Below are 27,800 nucleotides of genomic sequence, written 5' to 3' on the forward strand. Positions count from 1 at the left end.
CCCCTTTTACTATAAAAAAAAAAAAAAAAGAAGGACTATTAGGCCTCCAACACGCACTATTAAAACGTAACGCAGAATTGTGAACTCTTGACATGTTTCTTATCTATGGTGTGTGGTATTGAAGTCATTCGTGCAATAAATATTAATTTAAAAAAAAAACAAGAGTTTATAAACAGCACTTAGATCCTTGTTTACTATTTCTACTTGTCTATGCTCGTTCTCAATTCTGAGAACCCATCTACCACTTTGCTGACGTCATCATTGTTTACGATCTTCAAAGTTAGTGTACAATTTACTATTTGAATTAAAGTGGATTTCCACGGAACCAGTCGTAAAAAATCCTTTCTCGAATAATGTACAAGAGATGTTGAGATACGACAAAATAATGTGCCTGGAATTTTATGTAATCTACATATCAAATCTACCCCTCTATTACAATGTAAAGGATGGGAAAAGGAAGTGGATTTGGTGGGGCATAGGACGCATAGGTAGGGGAGATATGCTCTTTCTCAGCGTTTCCTGTGTTGAATAAAGACAGGCAACGCATCTGCAAATGCGGATGTCTGTAGACAGCGGTCACTTCGGTATTCCGGTGGCCGCTTGGTCATTTTATACGTTTAAAAAACCTATATAATTGTCACTTTGCAAATATTTTGTTTGTACTCGTGATGTTTAGTAGTTTCTCTAAGTCTGTTAACATAGATTCGTTTACCTAGGTCTTATAATAACATGGATTTTTCATATTTGCATAAATAATTTATGGTGCTCTTTGACTTGATGCTCCAGCGCGGCGGCAATCAACCGTAACAAAATACCTAGTTTTATACTTTTATTACTAACACTTGAGTGCACACTTGATTATAATAAATCAAAAAGACAACAGGAAAAGCTAAAAATACTCTATACTTCTACACTAATATAATGAATCGTAAACACACACTACTTCGTGGCGTAGGATGTCAGCAATCACAGCATATTTTTGAATAATTGTTTCTTAAATAAAAAGCCCTACACTTACAACTCGCTTTAGGCTATGTGTCACGCTATTAAACTTAGGGGTAAATTAATTGGAAAAACCTTCACGTGGGAAAAGGACCATAAACTACAAGCTGCCATATGAAGGAAGCAAGGTTGTCATAGTAACGGTCTTTGTTATCCAATGTCGAAGGCGTTCGTTGTCATCTGAGCATTTAAATGAATTTAACATTTACAATTTAAAAATTTGACAAATGTTAACATTAAAATAATTTTATGTAGATGAAGCCGCACGGGAACAGCTCGTTTATTTAATAAAAATGTATTATAAAGTCCTAGGTATATAAAAAACAAAACAAGATATAATTAAGATTATTAATATTATAATTAAAGGAATGTTAAAAGACGTAACGGAAAATTACAGCTACAGGTCAGTCTGACTGACAGTTTAAACTGATCTTATATTGACAGATCGAAGATGCTCCTTCCAGGGGTTAAAACAGAAGTATGGTATACGGTGCCGCTAGCACTTTGAACGATTACTTTTATTCAAAATGTAAAATATTTTATCTCGTTATGACGTAAAAATATAATTACATTCAAAGATCAAGAAGTCAGTAATCACATGTCAATTATATAGAACATAAAAGTTTTTATAACGTAGTGAACGTTGCTAAAACGTAAATGGAGGGAGTTTATTTTTTTACTCTACAAGTACCTACATATATCAGGTCATAGACCATAAAGTTTTCCATGACAGAGTGAAGACTCAGTTGACTGAATTAACAAAGTTACATAGACAAGAAACTTTTTATTATTTTACTAATGGGACATGGATGGTATAGTACAGTCAAGAAAATCTGCAATTTTTCACTTCAGTAAAAATTGCCTTGTTCATTGCAACGAGACAAATTCTGCCTCTTAGTACAAATTACTACTTAAATAACAATGAGTGGTACAAAGGGATAATAATAAAAAAGAAACTAGCCCTGTATCACTAACTTTGATTTTTTTTTTCGACACATTTATAAGCTGCGTTGTATTGGTTTTTGTTCCGCGTCTCGGGTCAAAATGTTCAACCCAATGTAGCTTTAAGTTTCCCTGACAGTACAACGTATAGTGTAAACGAACCTTGAATACTTCGCTTCGTAAACGAAGCTTACAATCTTATAGATGACGACTTCGCCCGCGTTTAATTAAAAAATAATAAAAAGTATAGCCTATGTTACCAACAGATAAATTACCTGTCTAATCGTGAAAGAATTTTTGAAATCGCCCCAGTAGTTTTTACGTGAATCGAATACATATAAAAATCTAAAAATAAAAATCTTACTTTTTTATAATATTAAGTACAGATATAGATAAAAGTAAGGAATTTAAGCGTGGCCTTCATTTTAGACGCTGTTATATGTTTAAATGTCGTTTCAGTATTCGGCCGAAAGTTCTTTTTGAATTCCACAAGTTTTCATATAAATTCGGTGCGTAAAATATTTTCTATCTTCCAAGGCCTATACTCTGGTTTTAATTTTATCAGACGCTAACAATAAATAAGGAAACTCCTATGTTAAAGAACCGTCGCTATCGAGTTCCAATAATATTGAATATGCTAATATTTGTCTAGTCGTTATACGGTACATTTGAATGCAGAATTTACTTTATAAAAAACTTCCTATGTTAATACCAAGAATTCTATATGCATGCACAACTAATATACCTTCGAAATATAGAAAATTTATGCAAAGTTATATAAATCTATATCATAAAGAGGGATTTTTAGATTTTGTATGTATTGACTCAAAAACAACTGGGCCGATTTCAGATTCTTGAGCCATTAAAAAAACTTTTATTTCATTCGGACGATGTCGCGAGCAACATTTAGTATTTAATAATTAAGTAATTGTTAAAAATGAATTCGAAATAATAGTCATGAAGCATCATTATGTTATGTAAAACAATTAGTTAATATTTAGTTGACTAAGCTAAAATATTTCAAAAAGGTTGACAAGATATGCAAAATAATTTCCCACTTTCCTTCAAAATCGAGGTAACATGCACTGTTCCTGTCTTTTTTAATTATTACCAAGTTAAGAGAAATATTATAGAAATGTTTGAAACGAGAAGTTTAGTTAATTTGATGAGTTAGTTTTAAAACAACAGAATACGAGCCTGAAATCTTGCAAAAAAACAAAAGTCTTCGAAATCCTCTTCCTTCCTTCGCCTTCAACAAACTCATAGGACTTATAATTAATATTAATCGATAAACAAGTATTGGACGTAAATGCATCCGCTTGTAATCAGCACCGCAACAGCCAGGGCAGCCTCTGCGTCGACATGTTGGGTGACCACACGTCGTGTCACAAATATACATTTCCCGAATTATATTTTTATTTGATAATTATCCACAAAAGTAAAGGAAATATATTTGCTTTAATTGATGTCCTCTGCATTTAAAAGAATTCTTCCTTTTATTATAAAATGTTCTAACGCGTAATTTTTGTGGAAATTGCAAGGTTACTAATAAAAAATATCTTTTAAAGCAAAATTTTGGCACATTATAATGTTCGTATGTAACGTAACGTTTTTTAAAACATAACTATCACAAATTCATAGTTAGAGCTTGAAAAAATACTTCGAGCTTAAAATACTGTCCATCAAAGTTTGTAAATATGGTGACTCGATGGTAAAGCGCTGCGTTTCCTCATATAAGGTTGAGTTTCTGTTGCCAGCTCATAACCATCGCGGCTGCGCACGGCAGCTGCTGTACTGTCGCCGTTAGCATCTTCTGTCACCATGTTTCGCTACTTCTGCTTTCTTGCACTCTTCTGGAACGTAAAGTCCGCCACGGGTACGTGATTTTTTTAACTTCACATAACTTAGCTTTTCGATTACTTTTTTGTACAAAATAGCAAACGAGCAAGAGGCCAAGATATAGGGCAAAATATCCGGGAAATATCCTCTCTCTGTGTGTCCCCTCCTCTATAAAGTCCACGACTTTTTGCGATCCATGTCTTGAAACAAAAAAGTAGGAAAAAAGAAAGATTATGTTGTCTTTAAAGGCTTTTAAGGTATAAGATTTTATTGTCTCTCATAGTAAAGCTCACACTTAGATAGTTCTTTAGTATTATTTTAGTATGACGCCTAAACCTAGTTTTCTTAAAGGCAACTTCTCTGAGTGCGCAATAAATTAAGTTTGCTTTGTTTTGTATAGACATAACATTTTGTAATTGTTTAGTTTGTGTTAATATTTGTTTAGACATGCAAATTATTTGCAATTTTCATTACATTTGATTGAGTGAACACGACTGTCTTTATAATATGATTATCATACTTCATACTAATATTATAAATGCGAATGTTTAGATAGATAGATGGATGGATGTTTGTTAGAGTTTGTAGCCTAAACTGCTGAATGAATCTTGATGAAATTTGGCATAGATGTAGAGGATAGTCTGGAAGAAGACATAGGCTACTTACTTTTCTTTTTTTTATTCCAAGCGAACAGCGTCGTGCGCGAAAGCTAGTATTAAATAATAGGTACAATAGATTTCTATAGACAATAATACTAAGTATCAGATAAAACAATAACTATTAACGTAATAAAAGATGTTATAGATAACTTGGTGTAATTCTCATTGTATTAAATTTGTTTTTAATTAGAATTAGTAATAATGTATAAAATAGTCATCGTTATTCTGAAAATATAGTAATAATAATCGCCATCAGCCAGAGATAAAGAACTCTCAACTTTTTATCCGGATTTATGGAACAAGTAAACAAAATTAGCATTTATTCAAATAAATTATAGACTCTTTTAGTATCAAACTTAGGTCAAATATACTAAGTAGTAATTTTTTTATTATAACAGAGGGCGTACACCTTTTACAAAACTATCGCCTGTTGTGCGATTGTCGATTGTTTCGCTGTCCAATCAACTGTTTAGTTGCACAACTAAAAATCGAGTCATCATCATCATCATCATCATCATCATCTCCTTCTCCTACTCCCGTAGGGTCGGCGCAACGGTTTTTGTCCTCCACATAACTCTATCATACGTCATCTCAGTCATCACTCCCTTTTTGATCATGTCACCTTTTAAAAAAAAACAACTAAAAATCGAATAGTCTTTTGATTTTTGAATCCAATTCTTTTTATTGTAAAAAATACTTTAAGAACTAAAAACAAATTAAAATGCCCGACAGGTAATTAACTTCCGTCCGTCATTTTTTCCCATATAAAGCAAAGATTTATATATTTAGTATTTGCAACAAATTCTTGTTAATTGGTAATTAATATCACTAATTAGTTTTTTTTTAACCTGATCGTGTTTTCTTGATCGGAACAATACTTTTTATTACATTTTTAAAATGCTTTGTATTCAAATAGACAAAATATTATTTAGCAAGGTTTTATTGTTATGGATGCGTAGTAACGCACGTATTCAGGGCAGATCTAACGTAAACAAGGAAATAAATAAAATAAGGTCAACAAATATACAAACGGAAGCACGAAATTAAATAAAATAGCCCTTTAAGAACGTTATTATGTAAAAATGTTGAATCAAATTAAGTTTTTTTATAAATATACTACAACTAGCATTGTAATTGATGAAAAAAAAAAAAAAAACAAAAGTGACTATCCTATGTATTCTTCCAGACTAACCTCTACGTCTATGTTAAATTTCATCCGCAGTTTAGGCTACAAACACTTACAAACATCCATCCATCTAAACTTTCGCATTTATAATATAAGTAAGATAAGATCTAAGTTTAAATTTTCCGATAAATCTATCAAAACAACTACGACATGATATCGTAATATAACTAGTAAATCTTAAGAACTTATACATTGCCAGTTATTAGTTACTTTTTTCATTTTAGAATACTAGGGAAAATTATATTTCTTTTAGAACTATTTGTTCGAAATAATCTTCAACGTGTTGCAAGTCAAGTATCATAATACTTTCAGTCAGGAAAAATAAATCAACAAATTTTTATTTCTTAAACTATGTGAAAACTTTAATAGTTTTCTTTATGTGTTTATTACATTCATACATTGATTTGATTTATTTTCTCTTACACAATACAACAGTAGAATAGAAAAAAAGCTATAAAACATTTAATTTGAAAAATAAATCAAATTGGAAACATTGAAACGTTTTGAAAAGCGGTAAACATGCAATGTTATGTAAACAGAACTATAAAATGCCAATAACGCTATTCGGTTGGAAAATAACACAGTATTTTTTTCGTTAAAATTTCTAAACGTATTGTTTATGAATAGTAATGTTATATAACCGGTTTCCGTTTAACTTGACCTTCCTTCGTGATCTACTTAGTTATAAATTATAAACCGAGAGGAATTATCTATGCAATGTATTGTTTTACCACAATACGTAATTCACTTCGCGTATATAAGTTATAACCTCCTCCATTTTGATGTCTGTAAATTCACTCAAGTATAGGTACTTCGTAATCCTTTACAAATTATCTCTACAATATCAATTAATAAAAATAATTACATCTTATCATCTTCCTCTTTATTCTACTCCCGTAGGAGTTTTTGTCCTCCACATAACACAATCATACGTCATCTCAGTCATCACTCCCTTGATCATGTCACCTTTCACGCAATACATCTCTTTACAACATGTCAGTTAGTAAAAATAATTACATCACAGTTTAATTATAATACAGTTACTACGAGTACTTTATAGTTGGTACTTAAATAAATATTTTATTGTAAATTGAAGTTTGAAAAGTATGTAATAAACAAAGGACAAATTTATACCACACATTCTTAGATTATCTCTAGTCATTATATCTGAAATGTTATAATATTTTAAAGTAATTGTTACTATTAATGTAAAAACAATGTGGTATTTAATTTTTTTAAATCTTCTTATAAAGCTCACTATACTATTATCAAAAGCTATATTAATTAGTAATTATTCTCCAGCGCCGTTCATAACGCCGTGCAAGAATGGCGACACCGCATGCGTCCAAGCGTCCGCTACGGCTTTGATGCCGTTGCTTGCACGCGGCATCCCCGAGTTCGGCATGAAGCCGCTGGACCCACTCAAAGTACCACGTATCACCAGCGAACAAGGCTCCCTTAAGATCACCATGACCGACACCGAGCTCACCGGACTCAAGGACTGCAAGATTGAAACCCTCAAGTATGTACTTACTTCTTTATTTTGTCTGGTAAAGGATACAGCTCCAGTAAAGGGGTAGGCAGAGATCACCGCTCTCACAGAAAATCTTGCTCTTTTATTAATATGTAGTCTTACGTACATCGCATTTCAATTCAACGTCATAATTAATTTAAGAATAGAAAAAAATATTACGATAATATACTGGTATCCACGAGGATTAGCGTCAAATTAAGTTTGTTTAGGGTTATGTGTTCTTACGTACGTTTAATTATTTTTAGCTTAATGGCTTAAAATATGACCAGTAATTATTATTTTCTTTTTCTGCGAGTTCACCTTCAAACGATCTTCCTGCTCTTACATAAACAGATTGCATTTCCTTTTACCTCTTCAAGAATATAAAAGGATAACCGTGGCATTTTATAAATGCTAAAATAACTGGTTATTTGATGATAGAAATATTTTCGTTATAACAAAGCATTATATTTTTATAAATTAGCTCCAACTAAATTATATACTTAGGTATAATCTAATAATAACACATTTATAATTCAAATGTATGTTTATTCCGTTGTGAAACAGAATAGATTTTATTAAAACACATCGTTTAATATCCATTTTTATTTAAATGACTATTCACAACTAAAATATTTTTTATTTAATTACAAAGAAATATAATCTAAAAAAAGAAAACTCGCTAACTTACTACGAGCTAAAATTATTTGAATTTACTACTCATAATGCAATATAAGCGAATGGAATTTTAAAATATGTATAGGTGACTAGACTTGAATAGATGTAGCAAAAGTCAAAGGTATTTTATTGACCGACTTCCCAAAAGACGGTACTCAATTCGTCTGTATGTTTTTTTTTTGTCTAATCGACACTACAGGATAAAATTAAGTCGTTTTGTTTAATACCTAATGTTAGTTGACATGTCTTGTACAATAAAAAATGGATAATACAATTGCAGTAATTGTAATTGGTTCATTTGTTAACTCTTAAATATGTCAACTTCTTTTATTTATCAACGACGACAATAAAAGTACAGGTAATTTTATTCTTATTAAACTTGCTATTCTTGGCTCAGTCTCAAGGTCAAAGATCAACAGACAATTATTACAGATTATACTGATAGGTACGTCATAATTATATTATTACGGAACTCAAGATTTATTAATCTGACACTAATTGCAGTAGGTAAAGCTAACATTGTTGATTGGTTATCTAGGTAACAATTTCAATTTACCGTCCAAGTATGGAAAAGAAATATAGGCTTTACGTTTTTTTTCTGATCTTTTATTGATCGAAGTTTTCAGCTTTAAATGATTGCTATTTAGGTATTTCATTGATTTAATTTTATGTTACTAAATAATTTAGTTTTATATACACTAGCTTTCGCCCTCTAAAAAAAAAAAAGTAGCCTCTTATGTGTTCTTCCAGACTATCCTGTACTCTATGTAAAATTTCCGCGAAATCCGTTTACGCTACAAACTCTAAAAACATCCATCTATCCATCGAAATTTTCGCATTTATAAAATTAGTAAGATTAACAACGTGTACTTAACTCAGTACAGTCACACTGACTGATTTGAAATCTTTACTCCTTCACTCGGAAAAGAGCCCGCCAAAACCTCCACACAACGCCGCCGCCAACCTGTCAGACGCATTCGCGCCAATTTGTCTTTTACTGATAGGTATTGCGCAGCCAACTTAAATTGTATGTCCTAATGTTGCCAACACGAATAAGAATCGCCATTTAAGGATAAAAAGTCTAGAATGGGCATGATTTGTGTTCCTCTAAAAGCCTAACATTTCAAACATGCAAGAATTTATAAAATAGATTTTTAAAGGAATTCGTTTATTCGCAGACACGACCGGATCAAGGGCAAACAGGTACTTGTGCTGCGCTGCGACATGTCGCTGGAGGGCGACTACGTGCTGGACGGGCAGCTGCTCATTCTGCCTGTGCAGGGCAAGGGCAGGTACAAGATTGATATTCGTAAGTGTTTTATATCTATATATGTCTAGTAAAATTTTGTGGAATATAGTTTAAATATTAAGTTTGTTTTGTATTATTGGTAATTTTATTAAAAAATATTTCTACAGCTGTGGATTATTTTTACCATTGTTTTAAAAAATGTTTATAATTAATTACTAGGTGACATCGTGATAAAGATCTTAACAGACCTGACGTCAGAGCAAGGGCCTGACGGCAAGGAGCACTGGAAGGTCGTCAAGTGGCGGGAATCCTTCCAGGTCAAGACCGGAGTCAAGTTCCATTTCGACAACCTCTTCAATGGAAACAAAGCTCTAGGTAAAAATAACTGATTATACAATACAATAAAATGTAATTTTGACAAAACCATTTGACTAATATGTGTGGAAAACGTTTAAATGAACACTACATTTTTACATTTTACTTGGGATACGTACAAAGTATTATTTTGTTATTAGTAGGGTGATTACTCCCTTTCTCACTTCCTAGTTAGTATCCCATATAGTAGGGTCAGCTTTCTTTGTTAATTACTTCCACATTGCTCTGTCGTCGACATCGTGATCTAGTACTTGGTACTAGCAATAGGGAATACTGCAATGCCAAATTACCGGTTGTCCGGCCGCCTTATATCCTGCTAATCTATCATAGTCGAAATGTATCACTTTCAGCCGATCCAGTATTAGAATTCGCGAACACAAGCTGGAAAGATGTTATGCAAGAGATAGCGCCGCCGATCATACACACCATCATTGCAGCTGTATTCGAGGAGTTCAAAGCCCTCTACAAGGCGGTGCCAGCGGAGGAACTTTACATCCCTTGAACATAACACACTAGTTTATTGTAAATAGTATTGTACAGCATTTTGTGATGGTAGGTTAAGTTTCGTTTGCTAAAAATGCAATAACAATTTAAATATAAATGTTTAAAAAAGATTGAACTTTTATTTATCCTCTGAAACAGTATACGATAAATGTTATTAACTGAATTTGTTTTTTTTTTGTTCCTTTGTCCGACTGCGTTTGTTCTTTTTTTTTACCTTTTTATGCAATGACCTATGCTTTGAATCTTCGATACTTCCGAGAGTACACTTCGGACAATGTTTAAATTGTAAAAATCAAATAGGCACAAAATATATACGCCAATAGCCTGTCCATTTGTAGAGGTTGCCTGTATATCATAGAGATTTGACATTGACATTACATTTTAAAATCGATAAGTTTGATGATGCACATGAAGTATCGAATTATACTATGAAGGCAAATGGACGGATATCATGGTGATGGACATATCGCATTCAGAAGAAATTAAGAATTATCGATATTCGGTTAGAACAAAATATATCAAATATAATTAACACTATTAAAATAAAAATTAAAATAAATAAAAACAGTTCTAGTGGTGAACATAGTTATAGCAATAACAATAATAATAACGAACACCAATTACATTATGCGCGACCATACAAGTATACCATATCTTTCAACTCTCGTTCTGTGCATTTTCTATGCATAACTTATGATTTATTTATCTTTTAATAAAAAAAATAGTGATTTGTATTTAACTGTAAATGAGTTTCTATCGATAACAATTTCTAAAAAAGTGAAAATCGATAATATCCAAATACGATTTTCCATCCCTACTGAATTGTCAAACTAATCATTCTTATTTAGACAAACAAACTATAATTTTATGTTGGACATGGACATTTGAAAATTAGAATTTTTACAAAAGATGAATAATAAAACTTGAAAACTTGAAAACTTGAACTTGGTATTCTTGAAGTAAAGATAATTTTGCAAACATAATACAATAACAGTGAATATAAACACTTCGTCCACAATATGATCTGTCCAGAAATAAGTAATTTTCCTTCACCAAAAGTATCTACTATTCACAGAACAAATCAAAATGTTGAGACAATTATCGAAGCTATGAAAGTTAATAATTTCTATAAAAGCATTATTATTACTTGTCCTGACGAGATCAATGTGCCGAGTTCTCTCGAGGAAATAATTACCGAAGACAGCGATTCTTACAAATTAAGTGGCTGTCCTCTTACAGAATTTGTCGATAACGTGTTTATTAAAAGTTTTGTCAGGAATGGAAAATTGTATTGTTTATCCGCAGACAGAAACTGCATTGTTAAAAACTGCGTTGCTATAACGCCAGATGGAATACTAACCTTACATGTTCTAGATTACACATACCAAACACTCGGTCTCGAAGGATCGAAACGTCCTCACAATTATTACGAGGTTAACATCGATTTAAAAAACATCAAGAATACTGACAGAATTAAACATGCTTTACGTAAATTGGGAACATTTGATTTTCACATATATTGGGAGCCGCATTCGGATGATGTTTGTCCATCAACAGTAGCACGATATTTCCACAACAAGGACATAGATGTAACACTCTGCTCTCTTAAAACTAAGAAGATATCACCTCAAATAACCCAAGTGCCATCTCTGGAAAATGTGGAAATTGAGGAAATTGTTGAATGGGTCGGAATGTTGAGTCACAATGCTGATTTGAATCCTGATGAATCATATATCAGTACATACATTGAACCGGAGTGCAGCAATCCATTAGAAACTAAAAGGATAGCTCTGCTTGTTGTTAAAGGATTTTTGACATCTACACTTATTGTAGAACTGTGTACCAAGTTATCAGAATATGTCTCGAGCAGATCAATGAGCAACTACTGGGCCTGTCTCAGTGTGCAGAGTGAGGACACCCTGCGGAGGTGGAACTTCTGCACACCCAGAATGTTTCTGCCTCACAATACTTCAGATAACATGTTCTTTACACAAAATGGTCATATTACATATTCAATAAGTCAATTAAAATATTCATAAATTATTAGTTTTTATTTAGTAACCTTACTAACTTTTATTTGCTTTATTCTTTTCCTGCTTGTGAACTATCTTGTTTGTAATGTAATAATTTCTCAAGATATTGTCTTCAGTCCTGCTTTTCAACTGAATTTACATAAGTAGATAGTGTCATCTACAATTTGACAAAAAACATACTTTTATCATTTCATTACTATTTTTTTGTCATTTGTATTTAAATATGGTAGTAAGTTTTTATAGAAAAACACTATATTTGTTATTTTAATTAAAAGGTTCTTGTATTAATGGGTGATGCTACTCGCAACACTAAATTTTCAATTAAAAAAAATCTGTAACGGTTGCACACATTTTTATGATTAAAATGAAACTATCTGTGCTAGTTATAAACATTTATTAAAAAAACAAAACAAGCATACATTTCAATGTTCCCTACACCCACTGGAGGACAGCAACAAGAGCAATGGTAGGCTTAAGGAATGCAAAAATCTAGCATTAAATAACATGAGAATATTCAACTGGTTCCCTACAAGTTGTGACAATGTGGTCCAAATTTTACTGTAGGACAATAAATAAGTGGATAAGACGACTTCAACAAGAATTATATAATTTGTTTTAAGAATATGTCAAACCATAGACAATATTTGGACCGATATAGACTAAGAGCTATATTAGTTGGTGCATTAAGACTTGGCGAGTCCTATGACCCCGCAGGCGATGCGCGCGCCCGCGTTGCCGGTGGTCTTGCTGAGCTCGTGGCCGCCGATGCCGAGGTCGTCGGGGTCCGCGTGCACCACCAGCGTGCGCCCGATTATGCTGTTCGGTCCAGACAGGGAGATCTGCGAGTCTTGGATGCAAACCTGCAACAAGATATGGTGACAAACATTCTAGTGTGTTTTTTTGACTAAATAGCGACCGCTTCCCAAACATGCATTTGCAAATACATGAATGTTCGTCAACAAAGGACAACCTCACAAATAGAGGATATTATCTCTAGCTATGCATCCCATATCATTTAATAGCCGGTAATCAGTCTTTAATATCACTGTAAAAGTTTTTTACTATTGAAGGGTCTTAATAGGATTCAATGAACCTTCGTTTTTTTTTCATTTGAAATTAACTTAAACATAAAAAACGTTATCTGTCCAATGTGTGTATTTCAGGTTGCATAACAATTCAATTTACAATATGAATGCACATTAAAAACTAAAACATTATCATTGTAATATAGAGTTAAAAGGAATAATCTAAAGTGTATCCCATGAAAAAATTAATCTCTTTTGTCAAGTGTCTTGTATTATAACTATAGTTGTCTCTATTCAAAAGGAATGTAAAAGATGAAGTGTGGGCCGTACCTTTGTGACTCCTCCGTCAGCGGTGGCCTCGATGTTGCCGAGATCGCCGACATGGCGCACGGTGGCGGTGGGCGCGCCGTGCTCCTGCTTCCCTGGGTTGAAGTGTGCGCCGGCGGACGTGCAGCCGTTTGTGTTGTCACCAAACTCATGCACATGGAAACCATGTTTACCCTGAAAGGTGTACAAATGACACAAGTTTACATCAGGCATGTATGTCTTATCAAATGACTCCAGAACGACAACTTAGAAATAAGGTTGGATCATACTTAAAAAATGTAAAAGCCCACCGTCTAGGAACGTTTTTTATCCCACTCAGGCTGTAACTACTACTTTCCTAGTTGTTGCCTATCAATCTGCTTCTACATAGATCCCTGTCTATGAAGATTTTTTTATTAGAAATAAACCAGATCTTGGCCATGATTCCACCTAAACAAAGTAAAGACGCGGTCGAAGGATGTCATGCGCTAGCTCAGTAAGTACCAATTAGCCCTGCTCTTGAAGGCACCCATGTTCTAAATGGATGGATAATAAATACGAAACATCCTTATGCCCTAGTTAACTAAAAACTATGCAGAAGGGATGTCCAAAAGGTAATTATGTGTAAAACATATCTTATGTTTCTAATAATAAGTAGACAGATGTATGTAGCAAGCAAGTACAGTCTATTTTGATATACATATGTACTCAAGTTAGTATCGCGCGTCACTATGGGTCATGTGACCTTGTATGATAATTAATCGATTTCGTAACTAAATTATTACTCAGCATTATTTAGCTTGATAGTGTTTTTTAACCTAACTAGTTGTAGATATTGCAGTTTCTACATTATAAAATCGCAAAGTCATGATGGCAATGTTTTATAATAATAGTATTGTTAGTTGCCTTGTTCTAATCTGTTTTTTTTTTATTAGATTTTAGACCAAAGTATATTTCTATTACTGTTGAAGTACAACTTAGTATATTAGTTATCTTGAATTCTATTCTATTCTATTGAATATAGTTTAAGTAACATTTAATTGTAACAAGTGGAAAACTACATAACAACCTGGTACTTACAACGGTAATCAATTAATATCAAGGGCACTTGTTAACTGTTATTACAATGAAATAAACACAAATAAGAAATATAACAATAATATATAATAATTATTTATCAAATCTGCAACAATTGGTGCTCTATTCTTTTAATATGCTTTATTATTTTGTATTTTTATAAATAATGTAAAATGTATTATATAATTAAAGATATATGAATGGTAAAATATTTAATTACACTGACCTTTGTTAATCCTGACACCTCTCCGGTCACCACTACTGGGGCTTTGTCATTCTGGAAAATAAAAGGTTTAAAAAATAAGTACATTTTTGTAGGGCGGAAACACACATACCAGGAAAATGGAACAATAGCTTGGATGTCAGTTCATGAAACCGCGTGGCTGTCAAGCTTAGGGGATATCTCATCTACTTCTTCATTAACTTGCATGCCCATAGCTATCACAAATTCAAATATTGGGGTAGTAGCATGCCACTTACATATCTGTAGGTAGCAACAAGCCAACAAGTAGCTTACATGCAGTATTCTAGTTACTAGTGTATTTCCATTACAGTATAGGATGGGCATGTTTAAGACAAGCTTGTGGTAGCACGGTTTAGATATGAATCTGTAGACATTTTAGTATTAAAAGTTAAGAAAACATATGTCATATTTAGTAGAATATCTGTAATGTCAGGTAGAACATAATTTTTTTGGATGTTGTCTTTGATGATTGTGCATTTTTAATAGTACAGAACATTTATATTTATACTACGTCACATTTATTTAGGCATTTTAATGAATAAAATGGCTCAAATTAAGTCTTGAAAAACACCAATATCAAAAAATGTTATACAATAGACATAGTATATTCAGTGTTATACAACAGACATTAAATGTATTTATAAACTGTGTAAAGTAAAGTGCACTCAGTGCATTACAAGGATAAATGAATGTGAGCAATTTGTAAGCGATTTTACCTATAATATACGGATTGATAAGAAAAATAAACGAAAGTCATCGGTTTAACAATATCATAAATCTTGAACCCATTTAAGACCCATCGTAAGACCTTGAAAAAAGGTATTTTTCAAGGTCTTACGATGACTTGATTTTCACGAAGGAAGTAGGTATACATACCTCTTGGCTGAAGAAAACAGTCCCTTTAACATCTCCATTTAAAACGCACACTGCTTTAGCCGGCATTTTGAATACAATCAATAATAATGAAAACTAACTTTAAGTAGTGCAGCACTAATGTTTAAAAGGTTTTTTTTAATGCGGAAATACTTTAATTGTGTCTTCTGTTACAACGTTTTGCGCAATAATGAAATAAATAATGGCTGGCAATAGTTAAGTCAAGGAGATAAGAATAATAATATTACTGTAGTAGTGGTAGGTAGTAGTAGTCAGTAGGATTGGGTAGAATTAGGTAGAACGCTGTAGAAAACTTAGTTCTAGAATTTTGTGTGACATGTGCATTAAAGTTGCCATTATAAACAATAAACATGTATTTACATGTATGTATACGTTAGTGTTACCTGCTTATGCTTGGTTTATACCACAACAAACTAAACCTTTTACCCACATACAAAAGCATGTCCTTTTAAAATGCCAAACAATGAGATAATCATTGTAGCTTTATCAAGCAAATATGTGAATCAAATGTATCCAAGGGAACCTTACACACTTCTGGGATTAAAGAAAAAACATTATTCCCACATGAGCCGTTGTCATTGTCTACTCTTTGCTAAGTATAAATCAAAACAGGAAGTCAGATTATAATAAAAATTAAAGCAATATTTTATATATTTCTGGGTAACTAATTTGTTGCGCCAAGTTATTTATATAATACGGATATAAAAAGGTATTTTTTTTTAATTACATTAGCTTTATAGCCTAAAAGAAACTTAATTTTGTACATAACCTGTTATTCAAAACAATTGAATTCAAAAAGATTCGAGATTTAATTATTGTCACTCATACATTGTCAGATCGGGAAATTATTTGAATTCTGGTGTTTTCTTGGCTACAATACATTGTAAGTTTAAACGATTAAGCAGTATTTACTAACCTAAGAACAGTTCTGTTCTTAAGCTGGGGTCGGTGGAGTTTTATTTTAACAGGTTGTTTGTACTCCACTATATTTTTAATGAGGCGGTTTACATTAGCATAACGATTGCCAACCTTCGATAGGTAATGGCGCTAAAAGAAGACAACTATAAATCGACGTCCCAGTGGGTTAATAATCAAATTATCTGCCTTCAATGTCACGGATGCCGGGTTCGATTCCTGCCCGAGACAGATATATAGCAGTACACAAATTGCTTGAGGCATGGGTGAGTTTAATGTATGTTGTGGAAGAAGGGCTTTATTTTTATTTCAATAGATTTTGAGCGCTCAGGCTTTTCATTCTGTACCCAAATAATATATAATTGTTGCATGGTGACATAGTTCCAACAGAGTACAGAAATATACCAATATTTGGATAGGGCAAGGTTGGGAGACCGCCCAGGGTGCTAATAGAGCTATAACCGTTACTGGTACAAATCGGTAAAATAAGCAAAAGCTCATAGTTTATTAAATTTTCTGATAATGGAATGTTAGTGATTTGAAAAAATATATTGCAATTCCCACTTGCTTTCTTTTTTTGTAATATCTTCTATTATTGTATGTGAGCATTTACTTTTATGAAATTTTGTCCATTTCCTACAGTGTTGCAGATATTTTGCTGTCATAGAAGACTGGAGGAAGTTAAAAAGAAACCATAACAAGAACCAAGGCTCAGAAGAAAAGACTAGAATAATTCAGGCTTTATTAGGCTAACAGGAATTTTTACTTTTTCACTCTGTTGAACCCTTAATACAGATTATAAAATGGTTTATAAAAGACTGACAAAGGGTGTCATTCCCTCCTGACACAAACACTGCCAAGAGGGGTAGGCAGAGATATAGGTCGCTTGAAAGAATGTTCCTATATCTATTTTGAAAAAAATATATAAAAATAAATTTAGCGTTAATAGCAATATATTCAATTAATAAGATTTATGATTGAAATGGACACTATAGGTATTTATTTTGAATTTTATTATATTTATTAGATAACTGGCTTTTGCCCATGACTTCATCTCTGCGGAAACCAAAAAGTTTACTAGCCTACATGTTATTCCAGACTATATATAATATCTATGCCAAATTTCATCAAGATCTGTTAACTTGTTATATAGTAACCTACATCATTCAGGCTTGTAATTATTGTATTAAATATGATTAGTATGTTTTATATTATAATATGATTTATTTAATCTTTGTGTTTGTTTTCAGTCAGCAAGATGTTTGATAATGCAAATAATGCAGAATTTTGTGAGGTATATAACAATTGTTTATAAAATGTTTGGTTTTAATCTGTGCTATTGGAATGATATTGTTTAGAGTCTAAACGGCAGACACTATAGTAAATTAAATTGTACCTATTATCAAAAAATGTACTCTAAATGTTTTGTACCTATCTCCCTCTGGAGGAGATATTTTTTTTAGAGATAGCTACTAGATAGTACATTTTAGGCAATTTGTACAATTATATTTGCTATGGAACATCTGTCGTTTTGATTTCTACCAAAATAGATAATTGTAAACCATTACAATTTGTTCCAGATGTGTCCTTTATGCAAAAACCGAGTTAGATTTTTCTACTTGGCGATGGATGAAAAGATTTTAATGTGTGAAAATATTAAATGTGAATTTCCCTTTGGTTATAATGATTTTAAAATTATCAAGGAAGAAGATGACGGCTTTGGAATGAGCCAATCGACTACTACTGCTTTAAAAAGTTGGCCAGATTTCGATAGAAATGATTCACAAAGTCCAATTGAAAGTAAATGTTTTAATGTAAACCACGAAGGAAGTAATATGGAAGTGATTGAAGATAAAATTGCCAGCGAGAAAAACATTTTGAAAGAATTGAACGCTTTAAAAGGTCTAACAAAGAAGTTCAATGAAATTGAAGATAATTCCAACGAGATAATTACAGATAAGAAATTTATTAAAAAATTGATGGAATTACAAAAGTTGTCGGGTGTTCGATTAGTTAAACAGAAGGAAATGGAAGTGCTGAGGCGAGAGAAGCCGGGGTATAAGCCAGATGAACTGAAAATTGACATTGATACGAGCGGTAGTAATCTTTGTGCAATTAAAATTGAAATAGCACCAAATAAAACTGTACCAAATGTTACATAAAATATTATGTAATTTAATTAAAATTGATTATCAAACTAATATGAGAATTAGTGCTTATTAAAAGAACTGAATATAAAATGCAAATATGCATTTCTGTGATTTTTAGTTGTGGTAGATATTTACTTTGGAATTACTTGGTTTGTCGATTTGTCAAGTTTACAAAGTGTAATGGTGCTTTACTTTGTAATGGTTTTTACAAGTAAAATTAAAAATGTTTTGCAAGTGTTTTTGTTTTATTTTTTATCCTTTTGGAGTATAAATTGCATTTACCCTGGGTTATGTTAAAAAAAAATTAAAATGGGGAGCAAAACAAGCTTCAATACATATTTTATTGATAAGGCAGAGAAAAGGCAAGTATAAGTAACTCGGCCAGCGTTATAGAAGGGCGAGGTTGGGCAACCGCCCAGGGCTGCAAGAAAGACAGGCGCCGAAGGTCCACGTCGAGATAACGCTGTTTACATGTAAAGGTTTAAAAAGGGGACGCTGTAGAATTCTCGCTCAGGGCGGTAGAGTTTCAAAAGCAATATTTTACAAACGAATTGATAATCTCGTTTTAGAGGTAATTTTGCTACTATGGTTAGTAGTTAGTTTACGTCTACGCTACTTCCGTTGGCTGGAATCTAAACTAATGTTTTTTAGCTTGTATATTATGAACAGATGCGTTTAAAAATAGAAGATTACATTAGCAAATCAGCAATATTAGATGTTGAATTAATATTCGCTTTAGAAAGGCAACGTGGGTACAGATACGGTGAGTGCGGGATTATATACGCTGTGTGTGATCTCGACAGCTTACTTTCATCCGGCGCACGCGCAGAGAGGACCTCGGGACAACGCCATGTGCTTTGCTTCGATTTAAAATAATTAAGGTAATGTTTTTGATTTCAATATTACAATTGACCGTCGCTTCTGGGTCTGCAACCAAGACTTATTTAATTTATATAATTGGACACGCCAACAGTATTTTTATATTATTATAGTGATAAAAAATGTTTCCACTAATAATTTTCTGCATGAATTTGATCTCATTTTGACTAGTATATGCGCAGAGTTTTAAATCTTTGCTCAAACACTTTAAAAATCAAAAGCTAATAAACGCAGTTCTCTGTTTAGATTCGATTTTACTTTACAATCAAAATATTATTCTATTACTCTAATAATGCTTTGTTACAATCTGTATTATTTACAGATGTCAATGCTGGTGTTTATTGCGTTACTGTGCGGCGCCCGCAGTGCTCGGACAATTAATGATGGTAAGTGATTTAAAAAACAATAAGCGACTTTTCTTAATATCCGTAATATCAAACCCTAGCTATACGTCCCCACTGAGGGTATTGGAGACTACCCTAAGTCAGGGGTGACTCAGCCATAGACAATGTTGAAAAAAATATTCGATAAGCGTAGGTTGTATTACGATGATGCCTCATTTGCATTGAACAGTTGAACGATTAGTAATTACGCTTTTAACTTAGGGAAAATCAGGATATTAGTAGAGAAGTAATTAGGAAACCATTAGCAAATTTAACAATAGATGGAAAATCTATTAATATTTATTGTAAAGCCCGCTACAGACGCTGAGTTCTGCGTGTAGGCAAAATATTAACCGTCAGTTGAATTGTACAGTTTGTAAGCCTAGTTCTAATCGAGCGTTTATAGCCGGCTTTATTATTACTGAGTTCAATTTAAGATGACGCTAATTTGTTTTTGTTTGTAATTATTGCTAAGCAGAATATAAAAATGGGTCATCCGAACTCCATTGCTCCATCGTATCCGGTCTTCCGTTTCCCGCATGTAAAATATCTAATAATTTCACTTTTCACGTATGTAAATGATATTTGTAACACGTGTTATTTGATATTAACAAATAATTTTCCTGCTTCCATATTTGTTACGGAAGTGCAATTTGAAAGGAGAAAGGTGGTTATTTGCATGCTTTTAAAGTGTCACAGAAGTAATTTGGCAATCATTATCGATGTATATTATGTTGGAATGATTAAACTAATGGATTGGTAAAAACTAGCAAAGTTTTTGCGATTTGTAATGAACGATGACTCAGTAACGATAAACTACCATAAGTTACATCCGGTGCTAGAACTAGGGCTGACGATTGACTGATGAAAAACAATAATATATCAGAATTTATAATCAATTTTAACTAAAACAATTATAAACCACAGTCAAATTGATACATCTGTGCCTTCATAATTAAATAAAAAATCCTGATTGACGAAATTTAATCTTACTAATATTATAAATGCGAAAGTTTAGATGGATGGATGTTTGTTAGAGTTTGTTGACTAAACGTCTAAACGGATCTCGTACATGAATATATTCAAAACCATTGAGTCAAATGTTTAGAAAAGAAAAAGAAATGGAGAGTAAGATTCGAATTTCTCGGTTTTTTCACTATTACTCGTATTATAGAATTTTAAATCTCTCTGTAGATGTTTTGTGCTGATGTGATATCATAAAATCGCTTCAGCCGGTTAAGCTTTAGGCCGTTGCAATGGAATTTACATACACGCGAAAAACATAATTCTCTTTGTCAGTCTAGGGAAAGGACTAGCACTAATAATTCTAAAACTAGAAATTATTTATGACAAAGAAATCAATTAATACTATCGGTGTGGCAGCCCTAATTATAATGTTTCGAGTCATTGAAAGCGAAGAGAAACAATTTTACTGTCCACACTTATATCTACAGCTTTCTCCCTCAAAGTAACGCCTGTGGACAGTTTGCACAAACTTGTTTTTACATACATAGATTTAGTTTATATGTGAACAAAGTATTACGTAATATCGATATCGATCCGATTTCAATATGATGTAAAAACTAGATACAGAAAATATTAAATTGTTTCACTATTTTAGTACTCTAATAAAACTTTCACGTGTTTTTTAATTTAAATTAACTGCAAAATTATTCAAAGACATCTAATAATTGCTTACGATATTCTATATCTTTAAATTTGCTTTTTTATAGATTTATCCAAATACTGGGAGAAGGATTTCAAAGAAGTTGGACATTTGTATGGGAAAACATCTGACAAGGAATTGTATGGCGTTAGTTTACCGACTTCTATGATATACAATGCACCAACAACGAAGAAAAACGATATAGTTTTAGAGCATACTGGAAATTATGAAGCTAGCGGCTTCGACCAATCAGGTTCAACATATCCTTATAATAAATATAAAAAGCATATAAACTATAAACAATCGTTAAAACCAGAACAGAGTATGAATTATTTCAGTTATTCTGAAAACGATGGCAATAAAAAACCTGAAGAAATTAATACTTTGAACAAAACACCGCCGCGGGGAAATCAAAACATTGATTTATCTTCCAAAATAAATCTGCAAGGATTTAAGCCTTTTATTGGGAACGGAGAAAATGAACACACAAGTATACGAAGTATTTTAAGTACAGAAAGAAATGAAATTGGCGCAGGTGAAGTTTTATCAGAAGATAATAGAACATATCGTAATAAACCAAGGAATAAAGTAAGACAGTACAAAGGTAAAACGTTTAACTTCCGAACGAAATGCCCTTCGAGGAATTGCAGGAAGAAATCGAATACATCTAAAAGATTTTTTTCAAGACCAGTGAAAAGGGTTAAAAAGAGAATAATTGTATACTAAATTTATGTTATACTTTTCTATGGGTTATAGTAGAATAAGTATTTATTGTAATACGAATTATAAGAAGCCATTAATTATATTTTTTATTTTAACTGTCGTGTTTATTTCCGATATTTCCTTAGACAAAATTATGTAACAAAAGCTATTATAATTTTACTTAAACTTGACAAAATAATATTCAATGACATTGTATAATGAACTAGCTGTTGCTCTAGATTTCGTCCGCGTGGAATTAAAAAATAGAGGCTATGTTACTCACAGATAAATTTCCTTTCTAATGGTGAAAGAATTTTTAAAATCGACCCAGTAGTTTTTGAGTTATTTCAATACATACAAAAATATATAAAAACGAATTTTTCCTTTTTATAATATAATATTAGTATAGATAAAGAAATAAAACACGTTCTACTTAACTATTACATTTAATAAATAACACAAACTTATACAAATGCAACTTAAAGCTAATTGTTTTCGTCATAATTTTACTAAATGAAAATTAAGAAAAAACATTTGGTTGCATTATCACTCTCGCCTTTTGGCTTTATATTCTGGGCCCTCGCTATTGTTTTTTCACAATTTTAATGATTAATTGTGACCGACCCTAATTTTATTATTAAAAATACAGACTAGTTTATCATAAATTTAATTTTATGTGATTATTATCTAGTAAATGAACACTATTATGCGTCCTCAGTGTTCAAATCTTAGATAATTTAAAACTTTATTTTATCTATGGTACATACTCTATGACGTCAAAGTTTACGTACCATAAAGTTTACAAATTCAGGATAAACTAGATCCATAACATGTCCTTTTTGTAATTAATACCAGAAACTATTAAGATCAAAATTAAAAAGTAGACTAACTGCCAGCAGAATCGTATAATTTATCTGACGCTTTTAAAATTTCTCATATTAAATTTTTTTTAGCGACTTTTTAACGATTCTAGATGTGGCAGAAAGACGGAATAGCCTTTATCCCTGGCCGGAGTTTAGTCAGTTTTAGTATATAAAATTAGGGTTGGTGTGGCTCTGCTTGGCGGGCGGGCGGGGCGCGGCGAGGGCGGCGGGGGCGCGGGCGGCGAGCGCGCCGTGCGGCGGCAGGAAGGGCGGCGCGTTGGCTCGCCGCTGCTGTCTGTGGTCGAGTTCGCGCGTCAGTTCCTCTACGAACTGCCCGCCCGTCTGCCTGGAGGAAACCAAGGGTTTATAACATGTCCAGTGACATGGAAGCTTATTAATAACTTTTACATAATGGAAGATAACTTCATTTATACTGATATTTTAAAGAGGAAATATATTTTTTATGTATTGAAATAACTTAAAGACTACTGGGACGATTTCAAAATTTTTTTCACCATTAAAAAGCTATTTTATCACTGAGTAACATAGGTTATAATTTTTATTTTGCGTGGGCGAAATCGCGAGCAAAGCTAAATTTTTATAATCTATGCTTAATTGTAATCAGATTTATGATAACGAACATGCTAAAGTTGTCACTGGAATTTAGTTTTAGTCCTTAATATAATTATAACAGCTTAATTAACTTCAAAACCCAGACCACTAACTCCCGCCAACATGGCGCGATATTCTAATACGTCTGAATGACATTGACAGATGTCATAGGGATAGGACGTATATGCCAATGATCTAGTGTTGCGCAAATCCTCCAGTGCAGTACTAATTTCCTTCTTAATATTAGTTAAATTGTAGTCTATGGTTTAGTTGAGATGTACAATACGTACCGCTCCGCGGGACGGCCGCTTTCAATGTCATCTTCAGCGCCCACGTACATGGAGTACCCGCGTCTCGTCAGCTCCTCGTCTGGCACCAGAGACGGGTTATTGAATGCGTAATTCTTGTCGGGGTTCATCTTCAGCTTTCTGGAAAAAAATTAATACATTAGTGTGGAAAGGCTTTTGTAAAATTCTACCTAAAGTATATGGATAAGGTAAATATGAAAAGGAAGGGAATGGCAAAGGCAATGACTTGACTAAGTACTTTTACGGTTGAGTCACAGTTCGACTACACACTACTACGCACTAATCTTAATAATGTTATAATTTCGTAAGTTTGGGTGGTTGTTTGTTAGTTTGCAGCCTAAATGGTTGGACGGATATCGATGAAATTTGGCATAGATATAGAGGATACTTTAGAAGAACAGATAGGCTATTTTTGTTTTTTTTCTAATTCCACGAGGTCGGAGTCGCGGGCGAAAGCTATTGTATAGATATAAAGTAACTCACTGGACCCTGAGTCGGCCGGTGGCCTGCACGTCAGCCAGCCTCTTGCGCAGAATGGCGACCTGAACGAACAGCACGATAACTAGCAGCAACATCAGCAGCCACGCGCCGCCGAACACGCTCACTATTATTATCGTCTCTGTCTCCTGAAACACGCACAATTTAAAGTGAAACAAAAGTAAGAGCGCGCGCACATTTTTGACTAAACTATCCCACAAATGTTTAGTTTAGTTTAGTTTGATTCCTATGAGCTTGTTATTACGCATACTACTTTATTTTTAGTTGTGCAAATAAACAGTTGAATTTGCTGCAAACAATCGACAATCGCACAACAGTGTGATAGTTTAGTTTAAGAGTTGTATCCACTCTTATATGACGTGTTGATTGGTATTCAATTTGTATGTTGATATTGAATGTGAGGTTAGTAGAGTTTGTGTCTGCCCTATAAACATTCAACATAGATATAGCAACGTAACCTGTTCGCTAAAACGCGTACTATTTAGCTATCTCAACCACAAGTTGTACAAGTACAATAAACACTCATCTCTAAGTTTTAATGAGTCATATTGTATCATTAAACACACATTACTAGAGCAATTAAGAACACGTAATTTGTAAAGAATTTGAGTACAACATGATTAGCTGGCGGATAAACTTCTCTAGTGGCGATGAATTTGGAGGGAAAGAGACATAACGTACTTCAATCATCGCCCTATTTCATTATCTTCTATCTCACTCATGTAACAAAATGTGACATGAACGTTGATATTTTAAGGTCATACTTGCTAATTCAGATTTAGAAAAGATACATATACATGTTTTTTTTTTTAAATTATAAGATGGCCACCTGAATCCGCCCAAATGGAGAAGCAACCGCTGCCCATAGACATTCGCAACAGCTGCTTTGTCTACCTTTAATCGACGGAAGAGAAAACACACATAAAGAGGATATTTCCCCTTCCTAGGAGTCTCCTCCACCGTCAAATTCATTTTTCGATACCATCCTTTTCTTATAATAAAAAGCGTGGGAAGGAAAAGGGATTAAACATGTAGTAGAATTAGGGCATTGTTTAGATTAAGATGTCAAAATACTAAGTTTATTTACTAACGTTGTAAAGGTAACCCATTTATCTGGTGTAGTATACTGGAGTACAGTACTCCGCCGCGTCATCCGATAAAACTCGATAAGCCAGCCAGTTACACTTATCTCAAGAATTTAATAAAAACCATTACTTGATCTGAATGTCTGACTCAATGTTTATCCTGATATATTGTTTTTTGTATTTAATGCATGGCAAGGAATGTCATGTTTCAGTGACTTATATAACTAATTTTAAAGAGTTTGCGACTCCTGATAACCTAAAAACAATTAACATTTGGTTTTGATCATCGGAACTTTTAAATAATTTCACCCTCACTCTCATTTTTATTGGAAAAATCAAGGACAACGTTTTTAAAGGACCTTAGGACTTGGAATCCGGTAAAAGTGAAAAGAATATTTGACGTAATTTACAGCTAATATTTAAAAGTTATAAATAATTTATTACGTATTTTTAAAGGTTATGATTAACAACTAAACTTATCTTTTCATAGAACGAATATCGGAATTCTTTCATTATCTGATAATGTTTATTTTCAATCTACTCTAGGAGCTATACGCCTAATTAGGCGAATCGAACAATTTTGTCAACAATTTAATAAGAAAATAAGATTAGTTATTAGAATACTAGAGAGAAAAAAAGAACTAGTAATCAAGCGGTTTTTGCATTGTTAATTCGGGATCGAAAACTAGTAAGTATAGGATACCAGCTGTTCCCGTGCGGCTTCGTCCACATGCAATTAATTTTTTTTACTTTACTGTTTACATTTGTAAAATATTAAATTGTAAATCTCAAAATTCAAATGTACAGATGACAACTTAGGATAACATGATACCATTGCAAACTTGCTTTGATGTTGACACCTGGTACTTTTTGTCCAACTCCCGCACGACGGTTTTTTTCAAATTATTCACTCCCAAAGTTTGATAGCGTGAAAATATATAGCCTAAAGCGTGTAGTGAGTGTAGGGCTTTTTATTAAACAAAGAATTATTTAAAAACATACTGTGATTGCTGACATCCTACGCCACAAAGTTGTGTGTGTTTATGCTTTATTATATTGTTCATGCTTTTATTTGAAATTCAATAATATAGTTAAACTGCTGAAATAAGAATTTTAATGTGTATTTATGCTCTATTATCTTCAATATCCGCATTTTTCTAATCAAGACAATGGTTGTTGAAAATATAAACATATCTGTTGTGATTGGTAAACTTATTCTTCTTAATGAGGAATCAACAAATAACTCACAAATGTTTATAACAATAAACAAGAAAATACCTCAACTCAAACGAATAATTTGGATTTCAATTATTAAAATGCACAAGTTATTTGTGAACGAGTCCTAGGTTAATACTTTACGTTTTATAGTCCGATGAAAAAGGTTACACCTTTTATGAGACCTTTTTAGAGATGTGAGTTACATTTTTGACCGACTTCCCAAAAGAAGGAGGTATTCAATTCGTCTGTATGTTTCTATTTTTTTTATGTATAATACAGCATAACCCCGCCGCTAGTGGACCGATTTGGATAATTCTTTTTTTTATTTAGACAGGTCTAGTGCTCTGTAACTCCTCGGTTCCCTCTATTATAAATATTCTAACCTTTAACCTTTTCCATATTCATCTAATAGAACACAACTCTTGAGGGTAATTAATGTTCGTAGATTGTTTTAAATACTTCCCTTCAAAACATCTTACTAATTTCTGTCGATTTAAAAGATAGCTTAACAGTTTTGTGTCAAAAGTTTAAATATGATACTAAAATAGCCACGTAGATTTATTTAATTTGTTAATAACATTTGAAAACATGAAAAACTTATGAACGTATTTTCACTCGACAACACACTTAGCGATAACCGTTTGATTGACGCATAAAAACCCGTTAATTCACGTAAGCAAGGTACAAATTGAGTTTGTTTAATAAACCGTAATTAAAGAATTAACAATTCTAATTAATAATTAAATAGATTAACAAATAAAGTATTGAAAACTCACCATTGTTCAGGTGTGAGTTTTCATGTCTACGAGCGGCGGCGGACGACTGCCAAATGAGCGACTCTTCTGATACGGATGATATTGATAAGGAATCTCCTATCGCATTGATAACAGTTGATTACGCGAACGCCTTTATACAGCCGACTTTGTACACAGGATGACTGAAGAACATCGTTTTTTTTACTAAACAACGACACTTTTTTTGTGGAATACTAATTT

The 27,800-nt window shown here is 32.7% G+C and overlaps 6 protein-coding genes across 9 annotated transcripts; 4 read left to right on the plus strand and 2 right to left on the minus strand.

Annotated features, from left to right (window-relative positions):
* Nucleotides 1-3,707: 3,707 nt before the first annotated feature.
* On the plus strand, nucleotides 3,708-10,051 carry LOC106109883 (protein takeout-like). Its single transcript, XM_013291526.1, has 5 exons — nucleotides 3,708-3,820; nucleotides 6,931-7,150; nucleotides 8,998-9,128; nucleotides 9,288-9,443; nucleotides 9,794-10,051. The coding sequence occupies exons 1-5, from the start codon at nucleotides 3,766-3,768 to the stop codon at nucleotides 9,943-9,945; spliced, it is 714 nt and encodes a 237-aa protein (XP_013146980.1). The 5' UTR covers nucleotides 3,708-3,765; the 3' UTR covers nucleotides 9,946-10,051.
* Nucleotides 10,052-10,816: 765 nt separating this feature from the next.
* On the plus strand, nucleotides 10,817-11,990 carry LOC106109881. Its single transcript, XM_013291525.1, has one exon. It carries the CDS (start codon nucleotides 10,967-10,969, stop codon nucleotides 11,984-11,986), a length of 1,020 nt encoding a protein of 339 aa, XP_013146979.1. The 5' UTR covers nucleotides 10,817-10,966; the 3' UTR covers nucleotides 11,987-11,990.
* A 367-nt stretch (nucleotides 11,991-12,357) lies between these two features.
* Nucleotides 12,358-15,778, minus strand: LOC106109918 (superoxide dismutase [Cu-Zn]). The gene is made up of 4 exons (XM_013291575.1): nucleotides 15,509-15,778; nucleotides 14,615-14,665; nucleotides 13,336-13,506; nucleotides 12,358-12,840 (listed from the first exon to the last, which is right to left on the minus strand). Exons 1-4 carry the CDS (start codon nucleotides 15,572-15,574, stop codon nucleotides 12,664-12,666), a joined length of 465 nt encoding a protein of 154 aa, XP_013147029.1. The 5' UTR covers nucleotides 15,575-15,778; the 3' UTR covers nucleotides 12,358-12,663.
* Nucleotides 15,779-16,112: 334 nt separating this feature from the next.
* LOC106109879 lies at nucleotides 16,113-18,828 on the plus strand. 4 transcript variants are annotated; one of them, XM_013291521.1, is made up of 5 exons: nucleotides 16,113-16,235; nucleotides 16,565-16,718; nucleotides 17,084-17,436; nucleotides 17,692-17,735; nucleotides 18,022-18,828. In XM_013291521.1, the coding sequence occupies exons 3-5, from the start codon at nucleotides 17,415-17,417 to the stop codon at nucleotides 18,601-18,603; spliced, it is 648 nt and encodes a 215-aa protein (XP_013146975.1). In that variant the 5' UTR covers nucleotides 16,113-16,235; nucleotides 16,565-16,718; nucleotides 17,084-17,414; the 3' UTR covers nucleotides 18,604-18,828. The 4 variants fall into 4 exon arrangements, with proteins under 4 accessions (XP_013146975.1, XP_013146973.1, XP_013146976.1 ...); XM_013291519.1 differs by having other exon boundaries at nucleotides 16,565-16,707; XM_013291522.1 differs by lacking the exon at nucleotides 16,565-16,718.
* A 465-nt stretch (nucleotides 18,829-19,293) lies between these two features.
* Nucleotides 19,294-22,245, plus strand: LOC106109890. Its single transcript, XM_013291534.1, has 3 exons — nucleotides 19,294-19,472; nucleotides 19,793-19,856; nucleotides 21,587-22,245. The coding sequence occupies exons 2-3, from the start codon at nucleotides 19,793-19,795 to the stop codon at nucleotides 22,243-22,245; spliced, it is 723 nt and encodes a 240-aa protein (XP_013146988.1). The 5' UTR covers nucleotides 19,294-19,472.
* A 406-nt stretch (nucleotides 22,246-22,651) lies between these two features.
* LOC106109888 lies at nucleotides 22,652-27,647 on the minus strand. Its single transcript, XM_013291532.1, has 4 exons — nucleotides 27,582-27,647; nucleotides 24,488-24,630; nucleotides 23,987-24,124; nucleotides 22,652-23,430 (listed from the first exon to the last, which is right to left on the minus strand). The coding sequence occupies exons 1-4, from the start codon at nucleotides 27,582-27,584 to the stop codon at nucleotides 23,247-23,249; spliced, it is 468 nt and encodes a 155-aa protein (XP_013146986.1). The 5' UTR covers nucleotides 27,585-27,647; the 3' UTR covers nucleotides 22,652-23,246.
* Nucleotides 27,648-27,800: the final 153 nt, after the last annotated feature.

The sequence above is a fragment of the Papilio polytes genome, unplaced genomic scaffold (assembly GCF_000836215.1).
Source record: "Papilio polytes unplaced genomic scaffold, Ppol_1.0 DF821044.1, whole genome shotgun sequence".
NCBI classification, from domain to species: Eukaryota; Metazoa; Arthropoda; class Insecta; order Lepidoptera; family Papilionidae; genus Papilio; species Papilio polytes.